The sequence below is a fragment of the Bombus fervidus genome, chromosome 2 (assembly GCF_041682495.2).
Source record: "Bombus fervidus isolate BK054 chromosome 2, iyBomFerv1, whole genome shotgun sequence".
NCBI lineage: Eukaryota > Metazoa > Arthropoda > Insecta > Hymenoptera > Apidae > Bombus > Bombus fervidus.
The window spans coordinates 16,975,630-16,994,990 of NC_091518.1; the positions used below are offsets into that span (position 1 = coordinate 16,975,630).

A 19,361-nucleotide genomic window follows, 5' to 3' on the forward strand; every position below is an offset into this window, starting at 1 on the left:
TATCACAAGCGAGATCTCGTCTATGTTAGTACTATATAGAGTCGATAACGTCACACGTGACACGAAAATGATGACCTCAAAAACGTGGAACACAAAAAAACATCAAGTATCAGATCCGTGATGTACCATCTACTCTGTATCTCGTCGGTGGTTAGGTTACGTTAGGTTTTCAAGCATAATAAACGCGGCGTGAGGAAACAGTATGTCAGTTCTACTCCAGATGGCAATCCATGTACGATGTTATTTTTATCTATAGAGTCCACATTCTAATTTACTTACTTAATGTGGTCAAGTACGAGAAGATCGTGTAGGATCGATGGACCCCGTTAATTTTCGCGTCTAATTTCAGTTCCGGGAAAGAAATAGAAGATGTCCGTTGTAAGTTCAGTGTAGATAAGTAAAAGCAAGGTTAAAAAAAGATGGAAGTGACTTCTTTAAGTGAGTAATCGTAAAAAATAAACATTATACTGTCGGCTTTTATAATGATTGAGAGTGGGATTATTTATAATTATTACATTTATAATTATATTTATGATATTGTAGTTTCTCTAATTAATTTGTAATATGAAGATTCTATACACAAACACGTTGTCTATTTAAAATTAAACGTGTGAAAATGTGAACAGTTATCAAGAAAAGATTAAATTAGAGCATAAAACAAAATTTGTCTCTCTCACGTGACGTGCTATTGTTGCTGCATACATTTTGATAAAATTTTGTAACTACTTTATGAAATTGCAATATTACATATGTAACTTATAAACTTTTGGTGGAAACGTTTTATATAGTATTGTTTTTTATATCTCTTGATAACTAATATGATTGTTTAAAAATAATCTACAGCTTTTTAGGTTATGAAGTTTTGTATAATTTGGAGTTGATATAGTAAATTTTAGTGTTTATTGAGATGTAATTGGCGCAATAAACAAAGTGCTGGAGATGGAATTATTGTGAACTTGTTGTAAAAAATATTATATTTTGAACAAAACACATTGCAATCGCAAGAGTTCAGCAGTATCCAGCAATGTAAGCGTCAATCATAGTATGCAAGAAAGAAATCAAAGAAATGTACAGTATTACAATAACATTATCATAATGATATTATAACATAGTAATATTACAGAAACAATGTTGTAAACTATATATATATATATATATATATATATATATATATATATATATATATATATATATATATATATATATATATATATATATATATATATTGTTAAATCTTTCATGGATATATATATACATATATATATGAAAGAATTAATGAAAGATTTAACAATCAATCTCTCAATATACCATTTTTCTATTTTTGTATAACCGTGTATTTCTAAAATATCATTGCAAATAATAAACTCTAGTAACCGAATTTAATATATTAGGCATTATACTATATGTCATCTATATAAAAGGAAGATATATAGTTATGTTAGAGTTATATAAGGTTAGACTTAGATAATTATCTATAAATAATATGAACGTCATAATGATATAGTGTAGCTAAAACGATGAAAATATGAATATTATAATTTTTGATTCAATTTAATTTATATATTTGGAGGAACTGGAAATATAAGTTTAATGTTTTATATTAATATGGCTTTCTTTACTTCATAGCCTGATCCATTTCCTATTATAAGTAATTAAAAATATTTAAATAGTAACTATGAATAAAATATTTTTCAATATTATGCTTATCCGAAATATCTTGACATTGTATTATATCTAGTTTTATTTTTTGTTTATATATATGCATCATTAGCTATTGCAAATTATTTTTATTCTCAAAATATCAAACTAATCCCAAATAGATACGTCGGTTACACAATCTGTTCAAAATTTGAGCAAGAAAAATTGTTATTATTGCGAAACAATATTTTTATTTTAAACATGTTTTGTTGCATGGATATAAGTTTATTAAGTATATTTAGATAAGAAGAAAAGATTATATCTATCAAGTGTATTGTTAAAGCATTTAAATGATTAATATAACTATACAGCTATTACTTTCAATGCGATTCTTATCTTCTTTCATTAAATTGTTTCAATAATTCATATAATTTATTTTGTGTTACATTTATGAATGACTGTTTATTTATTATCAAAGTTAAATTGCGATTTTCTTCAAATTAACACTATTTATAAATTTTCTCCAATGAGAATGATTAAGTCAGATCAGAGCCTGCTATTACTTTATCTTTAGTTGGAATTATTTGAAATAAAAAATTCTCGAGTATTTACTTTACTAAATGTTGAATGTTATTTTCTAAGTATATATAGTGTACGTGTGCAAACAAAATCTTTGTATGAAAATGAAAATATAGTTTATACATATATATATTTCACAATTTGAAAATTTACGTTACCTTTTTTCTCGGTGAAATCCCGCGCTTCTGTATTACATCTGGACGCAATGTTGAACTCATTTTATGACGTCGCATCATGAATTTCGTCACAATTATTTATGCATAGTACTATCTTGTATAGAATACTATAAAAGTTACTTATTTATTATACTAATTTAACAATAATTATCGCACTGTGTCGCGGACCAATGCGTTAGATTTGAAAATCCTAAAAGCACTACATGCTACCAACCTTTGATCACTGAAGACGTCCCTTCCGTATATCAGCGCGAAATTCGATTACTACTATGTTTTAAATTAATATATTTTTCTAGTTTTATACTTAAATTTAATATATACATATAATAATTTATCATAAATGAAAAAGATGCGTCCTTGTTGTTATACTTAATTAATAGTTATTATAATGTAATAATAAATGTTATCAATAATTAATAATGATTCTATAAATAACTCTAAAAATTCCTCTCTCAATCATCACGAATATATATAAAGTAGGATATAAATAAAGTAACTAAAATCAATGCAATGTTTGATACAAGTAAAGTTTTGAAAATTTTTGCAGATTTTCAAGAAGTCCTTGTGGAATTGGATGAAGTTATAAAAAATGGAACATTCCTTGCCATTGATGGTGAATTTACAGGACTGAATTCAGGGCCTGATGCTGGTGCCTTTGACACACCTGCTCAGTATTATGCAAAATTGAGATCGGGATCAATGGATTTTCTTCTCATACAATTTGGCCTTTCTGTATTTACATTCAATACAAAAACTCAAAAGTACGAAGTTGATCTTAATAAACACTTTTGCAGTTTTAACTAAATGAAATGTTTTCAAATTAAAATTTCATGCATTAATATTTTACTAAATAGATAAATACATAGCATATATAATAGATTTTTGTGAATACCTATTATTTTTCAAGTACGAAATATTCTTGCTAATTTGAAAATTTATGAAAGTAATTTTTTATTCAGTTAAGTTAATAATCCAGTTAATAAGTATCAACATTTTCGGCAGCTATAATATTAATTTACTATTATAAACTGATTGTATGTCTGATTGCTTATTAACGGGGTGTTCGTATCTATATATATTTCCAGATTTGTGTTAATATAATCGTTCTTTTTTTGTAGGTACAATCAACGGTCATACAATTTTTACGTGTTCCCGCGTCCTCTAAACCGTACAGCTACGGATTTGAGATTCATGTGTCAGACATCCTGTATGTCGTTTTTGGCATCGCAAGAATTCGACTTCAATAAACTTTTCAAATTAGGCATTCCTTATTTAACACCAAGCGAAGAAGAAAAATTGATCAAACGATTAGAGGAAAAGCAAAAAATAAGGGAGGAGACATCAGAGATTTTGCCTATTTCGGATGTTGAGAGGCCTCAGATCGAAGAAATTTGGTAAAAATAATTTTAATTTTAAACAACGTTTCTCCATCATTAATATAAACGAAGTTTAATTGAAAACCATTTTAGTAGAAAGATGGATGAATTCATCACTTCCGAAGAAGAAGAACTAGTGATTGATAAGTGTAGTGCTTTTATCAGACGACTAGTTTATCAGGAAGCAAAGCTGAGGTGGCCAAATAAATTGAGGATTGAAAGTAAAATGGAGAATTTTGGATGTAATCTCATTGTACAAAGATTAGGAACTAAAGAAGAAGAAGAACAAAGAGAGATTGAGAAAAGAGAGAAAGAAAGGACAGAAATTCAACATGCAGTTGGATTAAGTATACTCATGAGAAAAATTTCAGATTCTGTGCGTTTTGTTAATCGTGTTTAATTTATCAAGTAAGTAAGGTGTAATCTATAATGATACATATTTTTATTTCAGGGAAAGTTAATAGTTGGTCATAATATGTTACTAGATCTCTGTCATATAATCCATCAATTTTTTGGATATTTGCCAGAATCATATTTGGAATTTAAGTCTCTTCTTCATGGTCTATTTCCAAGGTAAGAGTTTCCCACGTTTTTTTCTGAACATTACTATTATATCTTAATAAATATGATTATTATATATGATATTTTTTTTTTTTTTATAGAATTTTAGATACAAAAATAATTTGCCATTCGCAGCAATTCAAGGAAAATGTACCATCGTCGAATTTAGGTATATTGCTAGAAACAGTTAGTAAATCACCGTTTAAAATTACAGAAGTGGAACCTATCGATGGCAGAAGTTATTCAACGATGGCAGAAAAATGTCACGAGGCCGGTTACGATGCATATATAACTGGAATATGTTTCATTGCATTGTCTAATTATCTTGGTTAGTAACTGACATGATTTTATCCTGAGAACATGATCTGTAAACTTTTTTCACTAGAAATATTCTTTTTTAGGTTCCTTACAAAACCCCGAAGTGCCGATAGTTTTATCGGATTCATCATTACTCGACCCTTTTGTAAACAAGTACGTGTTATTACATTTAATATCATTTATCATGTCTATTATAGTGTTTAATTTATTATTTTGTTATAGACTCCTCATAGCAAGATTGAAAGATATTCCGTACATAAACGTTGTCGGAGAAGATCGTAAGTATCATTTTAAATTTTGCCTTTTTATTCATATATTTTAAGGTGAATCTTATGTTAATAATATACGTTTTCTTTGTCAGCTAATCCAAATAGAGATCATATATTACATATAACATTCCCGAAAGAGTGGAGATTTAATGATATATCTCAATTGTTTAGTCCATTTGGTAAGTATACAGTTACAAAATTCTTCCATTTACTCGATAATCACCACCAACATTTATATAAATGTTATTGTTTTAATGTAACTGATATAACTGTTACAGGAGGTGTGCATGTGTCATGGTTAGATGACACGTCTGCATACATAGGACTATACCGTCGAGATCAAGTTAATGCAGTAATGAAAATTCTAGGTAAAACGAATACCTATAAGATTCAAAGGTATGCTGATTATCAAGCTTCTCTAGGGGTGACCGTTGGTGCAGGAGATCGTAAACGAAAATTATCCTCGTCTGAGTAAGCATAATTACAATGAATACATTTATATTTTTAGTTTGGAATCAAACAATTTATTCTTAATGAATTATTCTTACATCACACGTTTCTTAACTTTAAACAACCATTGAATAACCTTTAACATATTTACTACCAGCATCACACTATCAGCATATGTGTGATATTCAGATTTTATTTTTCAACTTTATATACAGGCTGTTAACGCTATTAGTATCCAGTATTTTTCTCGTAAATGATAAGTATGAGGAAAAAATGAAAGAGAAAGAAGACGAATGGTTATAAATGAACTACATATTCACGATAATATCTCTTTATGAAAAACAAGGAAAGATGAAACGGAGTACCCTTGTATCTATGTTTTCTTTGTCTTACATATGATAAATACTACAAAATTAAAGTTAAAATATTTTTGAGTTTAATCAGTTTTCGGCCACGTTACTCTATTTATCTTTTTTTCGTAGAATGGCAAAAGGATTCGATTTATGCAAACAAAAGGGAAGCCTTTCATTAAAAGAAAAAATAGTGCAACTGCAAAATGAACATGCATTTTTCCACTTGCGAAAAGGTATTATCGTGAAAACATATTTCATTTACAACCATTCATCTTCTTTTTCTTTCATTTTTTCCTCGTACTTATCGTTTACCGTTTGAGAAAAACGTTGGCCAAACTATTAATAGCGTGAACAGCCTGTACATGATTGTATGTATATGTTGTAGTAATAATTCAAAAAACAGAACATAGTATCCGGTAAACGTATTGCTTTAATTCACTATAATGGCAAACTGTTAAGTATCTCTTCTACACCTCATATGAATCTTATATGAATGAAACTTTTCTCCAATTTTGGACACATAAGGCAACATATTATGCAGATGTAATGTTACACTATGTTGTGCCTGTTGATATAAAATTATCAAGTTTCCCTCGTTAATTTCTCAGCTTCTCGGTAGCTGTGATTGTTTTTCTTCTTGACTCGTTGATTTATTGCTTTTCGATCATGTATTTCGCTCAGTCGTCGTAATTTCTGTCGACTAATTTTATTGCTTGTCGCGAACATCTACAGCGGTATCTTCGATGAATGAGCATAATGATAGTAACGAGTGGCGGCACATAGCTCAGTCCATCATAGTCATAAGTTATCTTAGCCAAGGATGATACTGTTGATACCGCGGGATGCGGGATATTAAACGCTGGCAAGAGGTAGCGTCTCATAGTTTAAAAGAAGGAAGTTAACGCATTATAGGAGACTGCGGAATGAGTTGCGCGTGTGCACAATAATAATTTCAAGCGAGCATCGCCGCAAAGCGGACAGAAGGGGTGTGGATGAGCAGAGGGAGGCAACGTTTCAAGCTATAGTCGACTTCTTAGAATTTCCTGTACACGAAAGATTTGCATAGGGTCGTAGAGCTCATTTTAAATTAATGCCAGCGACGCTTGTTACACGCGTGCCTTGACTTCCTCTTTCTCCTGTTTCCTATGCCGCCTGTACTCTTCTTCTTTCTCTTGTGCTTGGTTCGTTCGATGCTTCATCTTTCTTCGTCCACTCCTTTGCCACTTCGTTCCTTCTCATGATCATCACGATGCTAAAGTCGCCAGTAAATCAGAGTTCCTCGCCCTTGCCGACGGAACTTATCGGATGCGCCGATCGAGTATCGATCTGGCGGGTATCAATAAATTGATCGATGCGTATTGAAAAATGACTTCTAAGCTATGATTAATGAACCTACGAGATTTACGAATGAAATCGAAAGAGGGAATTAATGTTGTTTCATATAATGTTAGACACAAGTACTTTAGCAAGTAGTAACTTGGACTTTCTTAATTATGTGTTTTAGATGGGTATGTTGTAAATTATTCCAGGAGGAAACTTGTTATTATTTGGATGAAAAATTATATGTCAACTTTGACTTTTTGATGATGTAGTAGGAGTTGAACGGAGTGGAAGAAAATTGTCTTTACTTTTACTTTCAGTTACCCTACATATTTTAAGATATATATAACGAAATTGGTTATTAGCTAATGTTATGCAGTTCTAAATAGATAAAACGGATATATATATATATATATATATATAATTCTCTTAATCAATACAATTATTATTATACCGCAAGTTGGAAAATGGTTACAATTTGGTCGATTAATCAAAGCTAATATCCTTATTTATTATTAATTTTTATTTAAAAATGTAGTTAATATTGATACTTTCGCAAGAAGAGATTTAAAAAAAATTAAAGTCCTTTATCGTGTTTTCCTACAAATTAAGCAATTTTTATATTCAGTGGATTAACTAGGAACTTTATATCTCAAACGTAATACTGTCAAGATATTCCATGTAATATTCAAAACGGTTGATTACTCATATATAGATACATAATACTTTATAATTTATAAAATAATAAGCCAGATCTAATTTAGTTTCCCCAAAGCTTTTAGGAAATAGAGAGAATGTTTTTCTTTTTTTATTATTTGTTCGAGGTCACACACACCTTTTATGGTTATTAGTGACCAAGTTGAGAATGATCAGGGGAACAAAACCTGTTCGTATTAAATTGTATTATATAAACCGATACGTTTGAGAAAATTTAGAGAGGAAATGGTTTGTTCGAATGAAAAGACAGCTCAAAATTGCTCATAGAGTCGAATCGCGGCGACATATAATACCCTGCCTGATCGCGATCATTACAAGTACAAACGAGCCGCATTGCCTACGTGCGAATAAAAGCAAAAGGACGCTGGTATTAGGGTCTTGATTAGAATAATGTAACATGCTTCGAATAACGTGTCGTGTCGCTCGACGAGGACGCGACCGCAATGCAAATGCGCGCGTATGAATCAGTTACATCTGACACGTGGACAGCTACTGCGATGGATTCTCAAATTGGAATCGGAGGATACACTTCTTTACACTTAAAAAAAAAAAAAAAAAAAAAAAATGCTACATATTTGCTCGCAATCAAACTAGTTCGTTGGTGAGTATCCTGTACCAGTTTCTTCTGTTCATTTTACCGTTTAGTTACTACGCTGTTGAATTACCAACGTTATTATACGTCGCACGAAATGATTAAAGATACTCATTCGTTCGACAGCTATGTACATAATTAATGCAACACAAAATGTTAAGTATGTATTTAGTTAGGTACAAGAATTCAGGACGCGAGACTTTGATGATCTATAAGAAATTTGAAAGATTTTATGTTCTCCGGGAGAAGACATAACAGCTACTAATGATAACTAGACTGCGGATGTTCGTGTAGTTATAACACATTTAAACGTGCAAAACAGTATATACAAACTATCCACGGTAAAGTGCCTACTCTATAATTTAATATTTCGGGAGTGAAATAAATCTCTAGAGATTCTTCATTTCCTTGCATTCATAAAAATCTGAATTTGCCAAGTTAAGAAAATTTTACGAAATTTCTAACGATAATTACTGCTTCTGTTGAGTCGCTGTACATTTCTGTTCACTTTCTTTTTGACTTGTCCTGCCTAGACCATAGGCATTTTTTATCAAACTAAACGGCTCATTGATAAACTGTATTTTGGATTCTGTAGGTTCGTCAGAAACATCTTAAATAAACATCGTTATTCTATAAACAAGGTTAATTAATTAATTAATTCCACTCATTTATAATATCTTCATAAATTCAAATTTAGTTAATTCTTTATATTCCTCGTTATCAATAAATACTTAACATCATTTCTAGTAAGTTTCTACTGTATCCACGTTTCATCGAGCATAATTCGTTAAAAATTACAATTTCTAAGCCCAAGTATTTATATAAGTACTTAAAAATTCACCCTGAAAAAGAAACCATCTCTCTGCACACAAGTTACAGGAATTTAATTCCATTCGAAATCACTTTCCTCGTTACAATCCCAGGACGGCACGCGAACATTTATTCTCCCCCGAGCGACAAGAACATTGTACTCCCGTAATTGCTTAATTACCCTCGCCATGCGTCATTCGCGTTTACCCGAATGTACCGCGCCGTGCTAAATGCACGGCTATTAGAATCGCAAATACGCCGTGGCCGCGGCGTATTATCGCGGTATTTATTTGCCAACTATAAATAAGAACGCCAGCAGATACAGCGACAATTTATAATGGTCAACGTGTGGCCCGGTAATAGCCGTATAAATTACAATTTGAGTTGAACACCGGCGCGCCGTTTTTTCTTTCTCAGTGGATCTCGCTTTCTTAAAACGCCATTTAAATCATATCGATCGGAAAAGTCGTGGCCTCAACACACACATACGCACTCGTCTGATTTCTTTGCGTTCTCCGACGTGGTTACTCGGATCCGGTCGGAAAATTCACCGCGACTTTAATCCTTCATTTTTTCACTCCCCCTCCGTGTCTGCTTTATGATTCGCCGAAGTACATAATGAACACGCCGTAGCCGGACGCACGTGTATCTCTTACCTAGTCTTGGGCATGAGAGCGCGCGTGTGTGTGCATGTGCGTGTTCGGTACTCTGGCATGCCCCATAAGCATATATCACTTGGCGGTACCAATGCATCACTCCGCAAACGCGCGCCAACACCATCGCGGACTGCTTCTGTGTCGCATGCGACTTTTATCTGGTACCGCGTTCTGGAGTGCCCCAGCTATCCTTCGGTCGTGTGCACGAGAAGCTTCTTTCCTTCGGACGAAGCTTTCGTGTCACGCGGAAACACCGTGCGCGACCAGTAATTTATCGACGATGTTGGTTCGCGTGCCGTGATTGCGCGCGCCTATCCACGGACATAGTTTCGATACCCTCGCGGTGCTTTATTAATTTTGAATACTCCTGTTTGTTATTGTCGCTTGTCAGGTTTATTCTTCTTTACCAAGAAAGACTGGTCGTGTGCGATTATTCTTTTGAAATAGGGTTTGTTCTAGGTTTTATATCTGGTTGGTTCCTATGATTGAGTGTTTTGAGGCAAGCGCAGGTGGATCGAAGGTGGACAAAAGTGTAGATCGCAGGGAAATTTGTACGTTTGTTTTGTTATCGAAGTATCGCGAAAATTGGTTACAGCGTAACCGGGTTGGATGTGGTTGATATGAGAATGAAAAATGATACAAGTGTCACCCTTACTTTATAATTGACAGTATAAAGGACTTTCAATTATATTATTCATTTTCGTTTATAGAAAGATAACGTTATTGTATTAATTGAATAGCTTACAATGCTCGAATTGAATAAATATAGCGTACGTTATTCGAATGTATTATTCCGATTATCGTTAAGTGCGGTTAACGTCTGCAACAAGTTTTGTTCGACTTGTTTCGTAATATATCCTTAATTACTCGTTAACGTAGTGTAAATAGGATCAGGCGGAGCGCAGTGAAACGTATTATGTCAGTTTTTCTTTATAACGTTAGTTAAAAAGGAAATGTTATTGACATTATACTTTTAAAAACGCATTAATAATTTTATTATCGAACAAGTAATCATTTGCATTCCGAGGACATTGATAAAACAAATCGAACAACGTATTATCAGTTTAAAATTATAATTTGCTCTGCAAATGAAAGCAGACGGCAATATCTCATTATCCCGCGTGTAATTAAAACTTTTCTTCGTGCGCGCAAGAAACAGCGGTGACGAAGAGTCTGGTCACTTTGCATATCTGGCGGCGTAACTACACCCTGGTGATTTCAATGGACAGCTCGCGAATCGAAGCAATTCGCGGCAAGTAATGACGATTTACGAGGCGGATCACTGTACGGCTGTGCATTAAGCTATTAATATCAACCAGCGCGGCGGGACATTAACCCTCGGCCCAGCTAGATTACTTCCCACCTTCGAAAGGAATCGCACGTAGCACGCCTATTAAATGTTATTTATTGCAACGGCAATTCGTTTATTAAAGAGATTATTAGACATCTACTTCGGTTGCGTTGGTATCGAGCCGGTGAGTTGATCGCAATAAATTCCTGCTCGTCACCATGCAGCAAGTGGTACGAACGACGCGAACGTTGTAGCAACAGTGGTGAGGATTTTTATTACGTCGAACGGCCATTAGGCAGGTCGAACTTGGTCGACACGGTTATCGAACCACGGGACACGAATTTATACTTCGATCGTTCCGCGACTGTTCAATAAATTTTATTTATGCCTCGTATGTTTCATTACTAATGCGGCCAAAAAATTGTCCCATTCTTCCACGCGTGTATATTAATTGCCACGATGAAACAGGTTACCGCGCTCGACCACTCTCGTAATTACCTGCCTTGAAGCGGTGGATCCGATCTGACCAATACGTAGCCTCTTCCAGTGCCGCAGTTTAGAAAAAGATTAAAATTCAACCGCGTTCGGGATAAATTGGCTTATTACGGAAAAAGCCAGTAATAACGCTGTAGGATCGCTGATCGTCGAGTGCCATGCCGGTACAATCTAATTGTAAGTAATCTTCGCGCGGTCAGAAGTGTTATTTTGGTAGACAAGAACCATCACTTTCTTTCTTTAGCTTTCGAGGAGGCAACGTAACGTTTTACCTATTTCATCGTAACCGTATGATTTTTAACGTTTTGTAGAACGCTTTTCTCCGACTCAACGAGAAAAAAGTATTGGTAATTAGTAGAGTATTAATAAAGGTTTATTATTAATATTTTATGTCATAATGTTTTTGTATCGTTTGATTCCATGGAATCAATTCCATTATATTTTAATCGTATGGCATAAATCTTTGATGAAGTTATAATGTTGTGTCGGCATTTTCTAAGTAAGATGTCAACATTGCCAATGAAGAACGAGGCGTGTTTTATGTAAGTGTCATGTTATCGGGTTGCATGAGATTGACAGAGAAAATAAGCGAAAAAGTGAGACGTATTATTTCTGTTAGAAACAGTATTGACGTCTAATGGGTTGGCTTTATGGGAATATCTGATGATATTTTCATGCGTCGAGATAATGTTTGTGGTTTGAAAAAGGTACTTACACCTAGCAGGAGGTAGTAGATTTCCATGCATAATGCAAATACTTTAGAGCAGCTAGTATATCTTGTATCCGAGCACAGCCCCTGTATCTGTATTATGCCTTCGGGATCGCGGCTGTAATGCGTTTAACATGCCTCCAATTTTTCTGTTCTTTTTGCAATTTATTTTCTTCTTTCACTGTCTTTTTCTTCAAAGTATGTATACTCGTTGGGCTGCTACCTCATTAGCGTTATTTCCGAGTCGATTTCGCATTCTGGGAAATTAATTTTTTCTCTATCCTACTATCAACCTCTTTTTACATTTGAAATTATGTTGTGAAGATGCGCATAAAATCCTTCAAATATCAAAGACAATTCAGGTACTTTAATTTGACGAGAAGAACATAAAGAGCGAAAGAAGCTTGAGAAAACTTTTATTACGAAATTTAATTCATCTTGTAGTTTTTAAATAGAATCGTATTCTTGAAAATTCCAGGACATCTACCTGTTTACGTATAGGCTCGCGTTTCATATTAAACATAAACGAATATCTTATCAGAAAAGAAACTTGTATGGTCGTATCTAACAAATTTAAACTCTCTTCGTTCGTTTCATCGAATCATCGTTAGTCTTTGGGAATCTGTAAACTTTCATTGACAATAATATCGTATGGTCACGAATGCTTGAAAAACTATGGGGGTCGTAACTCGCATCCCTTTACACGCAACACGTTGTCTCGATTCGAGACACGTTCGCATGCATTAACCGGCGAATGCGAATGGGAATATCTAGTTTCGGAATAATAATCGGAATGTCGTGAAATAATTCGAGCCATACTCGCATAGAATTCCTTGTTATTCAATGCTTTCGCGGAAGTTTACACAGATACGAGATACATATCCGCTGCACAAAGTTCAAGGTTTCGTTCTGGGATGTAATAAAACGCTTGACAGTCACTCGTTGTGTTTGTAGTTATAACGTAGTTACCATTCCGTGAAATGACGAGAGTTATGAACATAGTAATTGGTCGGGCACGTGGGCGCCTTATTAATACCGTGTTGCCAGCGAGTCTGATCTGTCTGTCTCATAGGGTTGCTGCCAGGGTTGTGACAATGGGATCGTACCTCCAACAAAATGCGTTAAAGCTTGTTCAAAGGATCCGGACATTCTTTCCTCATTTTCCACGAAGATAGCCTCTTTACATTTCTGGAATAATATCATATCATCCTGACGGTGCGTTGACCTTTTAATTACGAAATTCAGTAAATTACAGAAAGTCTTTCCGCACTTTCGCAATCTAAAATTTATATTAACAGTATACGTAAATGAATAACTCAATTGTAACGTATATGGTCATTTTACGTTTTTAATCAATTACTTCTTTTTTGACATTAACAGTACATATTGCTGTGTGCGACTATTTGTTTAAAAGCTTATATGTATAATTGCAACATTTTATTGCAGAATTCGTTTCAATCCCTTCGAAAGGATTAGTTTTAATGGAACAATGCACAAGATGGAGCACTACTTGCGCGGACTGAGATTCGCTATGTACTGTTGGAAGGGATGCAACGAAACGGGTATACGAATCGTTGCGTATCTTAGGGAGATCGTAAACGGCATGTTTCACTAGAATGAATTATTTTTCTGAAAATAAAATCAAGAATTGAACGAATATACGCTAATTTAATTTATTTTTGAAATCGAACATGCGCCGCAATCACTACACTAGCATAAGGTCATCATCTACCTGCGCTTTTTCCACCTTTTTAAAAATATTATTTTTTATGTACGGATCTCACGATTTTTTCTACGGCAACCTAATCATTTCTGTACAAATTTGGTGACCAGATTCCTAATTCTTTCCCTACTTTCTATTCATAATCTCCAAGATATCAATCACGTCTAGATCTTTTCGATTACATTCGATTCTCTCACTTGTTATTTTCTCAGTTTCTCTAAGTCTTCCCACCTCACTCTTACTTTCTTTCTTTTACATTAACTGTCTCTTCCCTTTCCATTTCTTTTCTATCTCTTTAAGAACTGGTATTTTCGTTCTGGAGAAAAATTCTCAACTCTTAGTTGCTCGGCCGGCATCGTTGTTGCTCGCTGTTATTATTGTTTTTATTATTAAGCAAGTGTCGCATTTAGTATAATTTATCATTATTTCGCATGTTTCGAATCCACGTCGTTTATTTCAGCGAAAACAACAAAAGATCTCTTAATTACAGATTCATAGCAATCCGCATCAAACCCTTTCGATTTCGATGTATACGTTTTCATCGAAACCTGTTTGAGCCTCGACAAAGTTCAAGAATGGAGAAAGTATCTTAACGTGATTTACAACCATAAAAATGCACAATTTACGCAGCCGTTCCGTCTTGTGAATACCGTAAAGTCAAAATATATCCTGAGTTAGGTTCGTTAACGCAGGGGGAGAAGGAGCGATTCGAAGACTCGTTAACTTCAGCCATTCCAGTTGGTGACATGGTTGATGTTCGCGAAAGGCACGGATTGGAAGAAAATTCCCAGTTGACAGGATATCTGACATTCTTGCACTGATCAGCCATACTTAACGACGATGTACATCGCATGCACGCACGTGATGCTGCATATTCATAAGTTGTGGTCACAGTTGCGGTAACATTTCCGCGGCAAGCTTCAACACGTGCACCGAATAAATTCTTCCCACTCTTTAATGCTCGATAGCGCACGACTAAAGGCAATTGATCTATTTTTTGCGTAAACTTTGGCCAATAATCGTGCTCGTTCGGTATAAAAATAATCGATACAATGCTTACACGGGAGAGAGATCGACGCCTTTTTATGCACGATCGCGAAATGCGTACGTAAACAGGATAAATACGCGTGACTTGTACCCGTGAATGTTTCGAACGTTCGAGCACAGTATCCTGCGTATGGAAAATTTTACATATCTCAACATATTACAACAGTTAGACAGATACACAGCAGGATATGGTTGCACGAAAATGATTGCAAAATGATGTATGTAAGAAACATTGGTTGTACGATATCATGCGTGGTTTACGAATAACAATTCTAACTTTGATTCGGTTGTTCTGTCAACTAGCCATTTGGTCCTTTGTATCTACGTATATACATTTACAGTAGTGTTTAGTTTGATTGCTGTAAACGTTTGGATTATGTATGATATTTGTAATGCTGTTTAAAACTGACGTTCCTCGATGATCGAAAGAAAAATTTCTCTTTGTCCTTTGCTTCGTATATTCTCTGTCTCAATGTATATAGTAGGCTATAAACTATTCGATATGCGAATAAAGTCCATGGGTCGAGTTGATACTTTGAAATTTTGCAAATGGCCGAAAAAAATAGAAATAACTCACGCTATAAGGTAGTTTATATAAAAATAGAATAATTATGTACTTACTTGTAGCAGTGAACAAGTGCCTCTGTACACTCACCATTAATGTAATTTCTGCCTTGGCATTTAATGAATTTCCCAATAATTCTTTACGTCTTGTAACAAATTTTACTCGTCTACTTTTTAAGACATAGAATTTTTATTAAAAAAAATGTTATGTCAAAGAGGATAGCTCCTATTTTGGTACTTTTTGTATTGTAGGGCTGTCTCGCCGAAGAAAGGGGAAAACTCCGTGCCAACGAACGGCGTGAAGACTACTAAGGACGACGATGGCTGGGAAGTAGCCACAGGTAATGACCTCGAATTATCATCAGAGTCCATCATCCCTTGCTCCTATCCTCATGAACGATCGAGAGCCACGTCGAGGCCCCGTGCAAGTTATCACGAGGGCGTCGAGACGTTCTTATTTGAACAAATGAAGGTCGGGCAGAAAATCAGATTAAACAAGAGCGTTAGTTTGACTACGGATTTCCAGAACGAACGAAAGAAGGACGCGATGCTGGAATACATGATAATGAAACGAAACGTGGAAACTGATAACAATTGCAAGGTAGACGATACGAGGCAAATTTCAAAAAATACTGAAACAAAGTTGTCGAACACAGCCAAAGACGATCGTTATAATTCGTTGATATTAAACAATCGTAACTGCAAGCTGGGAAAAACAAAGAAATGTAATCCTAACAAAGGCACGGGTCAACAATCTGTATCAGTGCAAACTGGTTTGTGTAACAATAAATTGCCTGAGAGAAAGTCATCCGTTTCGACAAAGTGTAAAGAAAATGAAGCGTCAGTTGAATCTTCGTTTTCCTTGAAAAAGACGTTTAGTACAACTTCGTCTCCCTCAGCTAGTCCTCATCTAAGAAACCGGACCAAAAAACAATCGAAAACGAAACCGGTAGTGGTAGAGAAAGTCTATAATAACTCGAAAAACACCTTGGCGCTTGATAAAAAGAAATTTTGCTCAGATGATAAGAAACAAAATAATTCAGAATTGTTGTGCAATTCACCTCAGTCAAGTAAAATTGAACAACGATTCAGTAGAGGGAAATGTTTGTTTATCATGTTAGCAAAAATTTTTACTCTAATTTTTCTTTATTACATTGCGATTAAGACGGATTGAAGGAAGTGAAATGTGATTTTTACTCGGGTTTCGAAGATTAATTTTGTTGACAACGCAACGATAGCGGATTGTTCCTGGTGCTCGATCGTCAATTCCTTAAATTTACTCAATTTGTTTCTTTAAAACATAAATAGTTCGATGACATGTTTTTAGAAAGTATTTATTTTTTAATTTAAAAGAGACCCTGGGTATTATACAGTCGAGGAGGGGAATCCTTGTTTTATGCTATATTGTTAGTATATATGATTTTCATTATTTAATGACCATGTTTTCTTTTGTATTTAATATTTTATACATTTGTTTTTATAAAATATTTCATTTGATAAATGTATAGAATTTGCAATTATTATGCAACGGAACTGAAATTGAAGCTACATGTGACGATATATACAAAATGTCTCAACTATCGTGGCAGCGAATCCAATGGTGATTTCTCATGTAAAGACAAGTTAAAGATGCAGAACAAGGTGTTTGTATATGCAACTTCGTTTACGAGGAGAACGATATTGTCGAAATTTGATCCAGTTACACATCTACTGATTGTAAAACAAAGTCTTATATACAAAAAGTTTGTTTTGTGCACTTTACTTCGTCTTCAGGAATCTCCATTTACCTATCCACGATGGCTGGGCGTTATGTATACGACTTTAACTAATGACCACTCTAAAAATGCGGATATACAAATCGATTCCATAAAAGTGGAATAATGACATCATAATGATTATCACAATTTAGAGATTTTATATTATAAAACTACGTGCTTTAAGACTTTTGCAACTAATAATTATTAAAAGAATGGATATACGCTTTTTAGGAAAGTTATTTATTAGAATGCGTTTTCGAGGCATTTTTATAAACTAAGAATTTTATATATTTAACTTTTTACATTTTATTTAAGAAAGTTTTACACTCTTTTATATATATATATGAGTCTTTTACATCCTACTTAAGGAAAGAAAAGACAGAGTTGTTGCACTTTACATAAGAAGATTCTTTGTAATTAACGATTTACATATTGTAAGGCAATACATTGTGAAAGACAATTTCGATTTTGTTATGTGCAAAATTTATGAAATTGTGGTCACTTGTAACTGTATTTCTGTGATTAGATTGTTAACTTATTGGTGTTATATTAATTGATAAGAGAAATTGTATTGCTCAAACTTCTACGCTGCTTTCAAACAAAAATTTCAATTTTGCTTAAATTTGTACCGACTCGTGATATTTATCATAAATTACAAAATATAGAACGAAATTACTCAAAATACTTTATTCTACTTTTATTGTCGGATTTTACAAGATTATTTTATATTTCAGCTGTATGATAGCAATATCCAGTTCCATAAATTGACAACTAAAATAAGTACAATCTTGTAATCTTTACTTTTTGTAATGGAATGATTAGTAGAATTAAAATTGTAGTATCGAGACAAAATCTGTTATCTACGAATCATTCGAATATTTTATAACACATTCGTTATGTCTCATATTAATGATGATATTGTAATGTTACAAAAGAATGACTGTGTGAAATAGAAAATTTTCTAGTTTACAACTGATTTACAAGTGATATGTTTTATTTCTCTTTTTTTCTGTGTGTATGTGTTGAAATACTATATAAATTCACCTATGAAGTAGTCGATTAAAAATGAAGTATTAGTATCAACTAATAAACTCGAAGGGTTATGTCGTCGCGCATAAACCGATTTTTGTTATGTGCACAGGGAAACGACGCCGGAAGCGGAAGGACCGTACGGACGTAGGTGATGCACGAAAAACGAAGCAGAAATTCCCTGAGGCTGACTCTTGGGAATAGCATTATTCACAAGAGCCAAGTCTCAGATTATAACATATCGTCCTCTGAAGAGACGGTGAATAAGTTGGAAAATCCTGAAACATTTCGACTATATTTTATTGTATCTTATTTCTTGTTCATAATATCAATATAATGATATCAATAATAACTCAAACTTTGCATGGCACTATTTTTTTTTTTTTTTTTTACGCACTTAAAAGCATTAAACATTTACGATTAAAAATGTACATGACTGATCCTTTCGTTTCGTTTAATCGCTAAATTAAACAGTGAATCGTAATAACACGTCAACCAAAAATTAACATTATGTTCTGTAAATTAGCATTTTTGATCGAATTTTATATTTATACGTATAAGATCAAATATTTTCACTAAACACAATGTATTAGTACAAATATATGTATTATGATCTGTGAAATGTAGCCAAATAGCCTGACGCAGATATGTATGTATCTAGTTTCATGTCGAAACTGCTTTATATTGTTAAATACTTTGGAATAAATATACGATTTGACAAAATATTTTTTCTATACATACAGCAGATTACATATAGTCTGTTATCAAATGTAACATTAAATGGATTAATACAATAAAGCACTTGCTGAAAGTCGACAGTCTGTCGTGCTATTTATCTCTTGAAAAGCCCCCTATATTTTCATAAACATCGCTACTCATAATCAGCGAGTATAATTTTTCTTTGATACTTTTAATACCTCTGTTATAAATT

At 33.6% G+C, this 19,361-nt stretch overlaps 1 protein-coding gene across 2 annotated transcripts; it reads left to right on the top strand.

The window, feature by feature from the left end:
• The first annotated feature begins 267 nt into the window (after window positions 1-267).
• LOC139998190 (poly(A)-specific ribonuclease PARN) lies at window positions 268-19,246 on the top strand. Of its 2 annotated transcripts, none has more exons than XM_072022544.1 (12): window positions 268-438; window positions 2,941-3,154; window positions 3,512-3,787; window positions 3,863-4,145; window positions 4,221-4,342; window positions 4,432-4,658; window positions 4,732-4,801; window positions 4,871-4,926; window positions 5,010-5,096; window positions 5,196-5,388; window positions 13,383-13,525; window positions 13,757-13,989. In XM_072022544.1, exons 1-11 carry the CDS (start codon window positions 420-422, stop codon window positions 13,483-13,485), a joined length of 1,650 nt encoding a protein of 549 aa, XP_071878645.1. In that variant the 5' UTR covers window positions 268-419; the 3' UTR covers window positions 13,486-13,525; window positions 13,757-13,989. The 2 variants fall into 2 exon arrangements, with proteins under 2 accessions (XP_071878645.1, XP_071878644.1); XM_072022543.1 differs by lacking the exons at window positions 13,383-13,525; window positions 13,757-13,989 and adding exons at window positions 15,897-15,985; window positions 18,543-19,246 and having other exon boundaries at window positions 269-438.
• Window positions 19,247-19,361: the final 115 nt, after the last annotated feature.

Coding starts and splice junctions, on each gene's coding strand:
- LOC139998190 (XM_072022543.1), top strand. Junction 4,802..4,870: donor CTCGACCCTTTTGTAAACAA/GTACGTGTTATT, acceptor ATTTTGTTATAG/ACTCCTCATAGCAAGATTGA. Junction 5,097..5,195: donor TCAATTGTTTAGTCCATTTG/GTAAGTATACAG, acceptor TAACTGTTACAG/GAGGTGTGCATGTGTCATGG.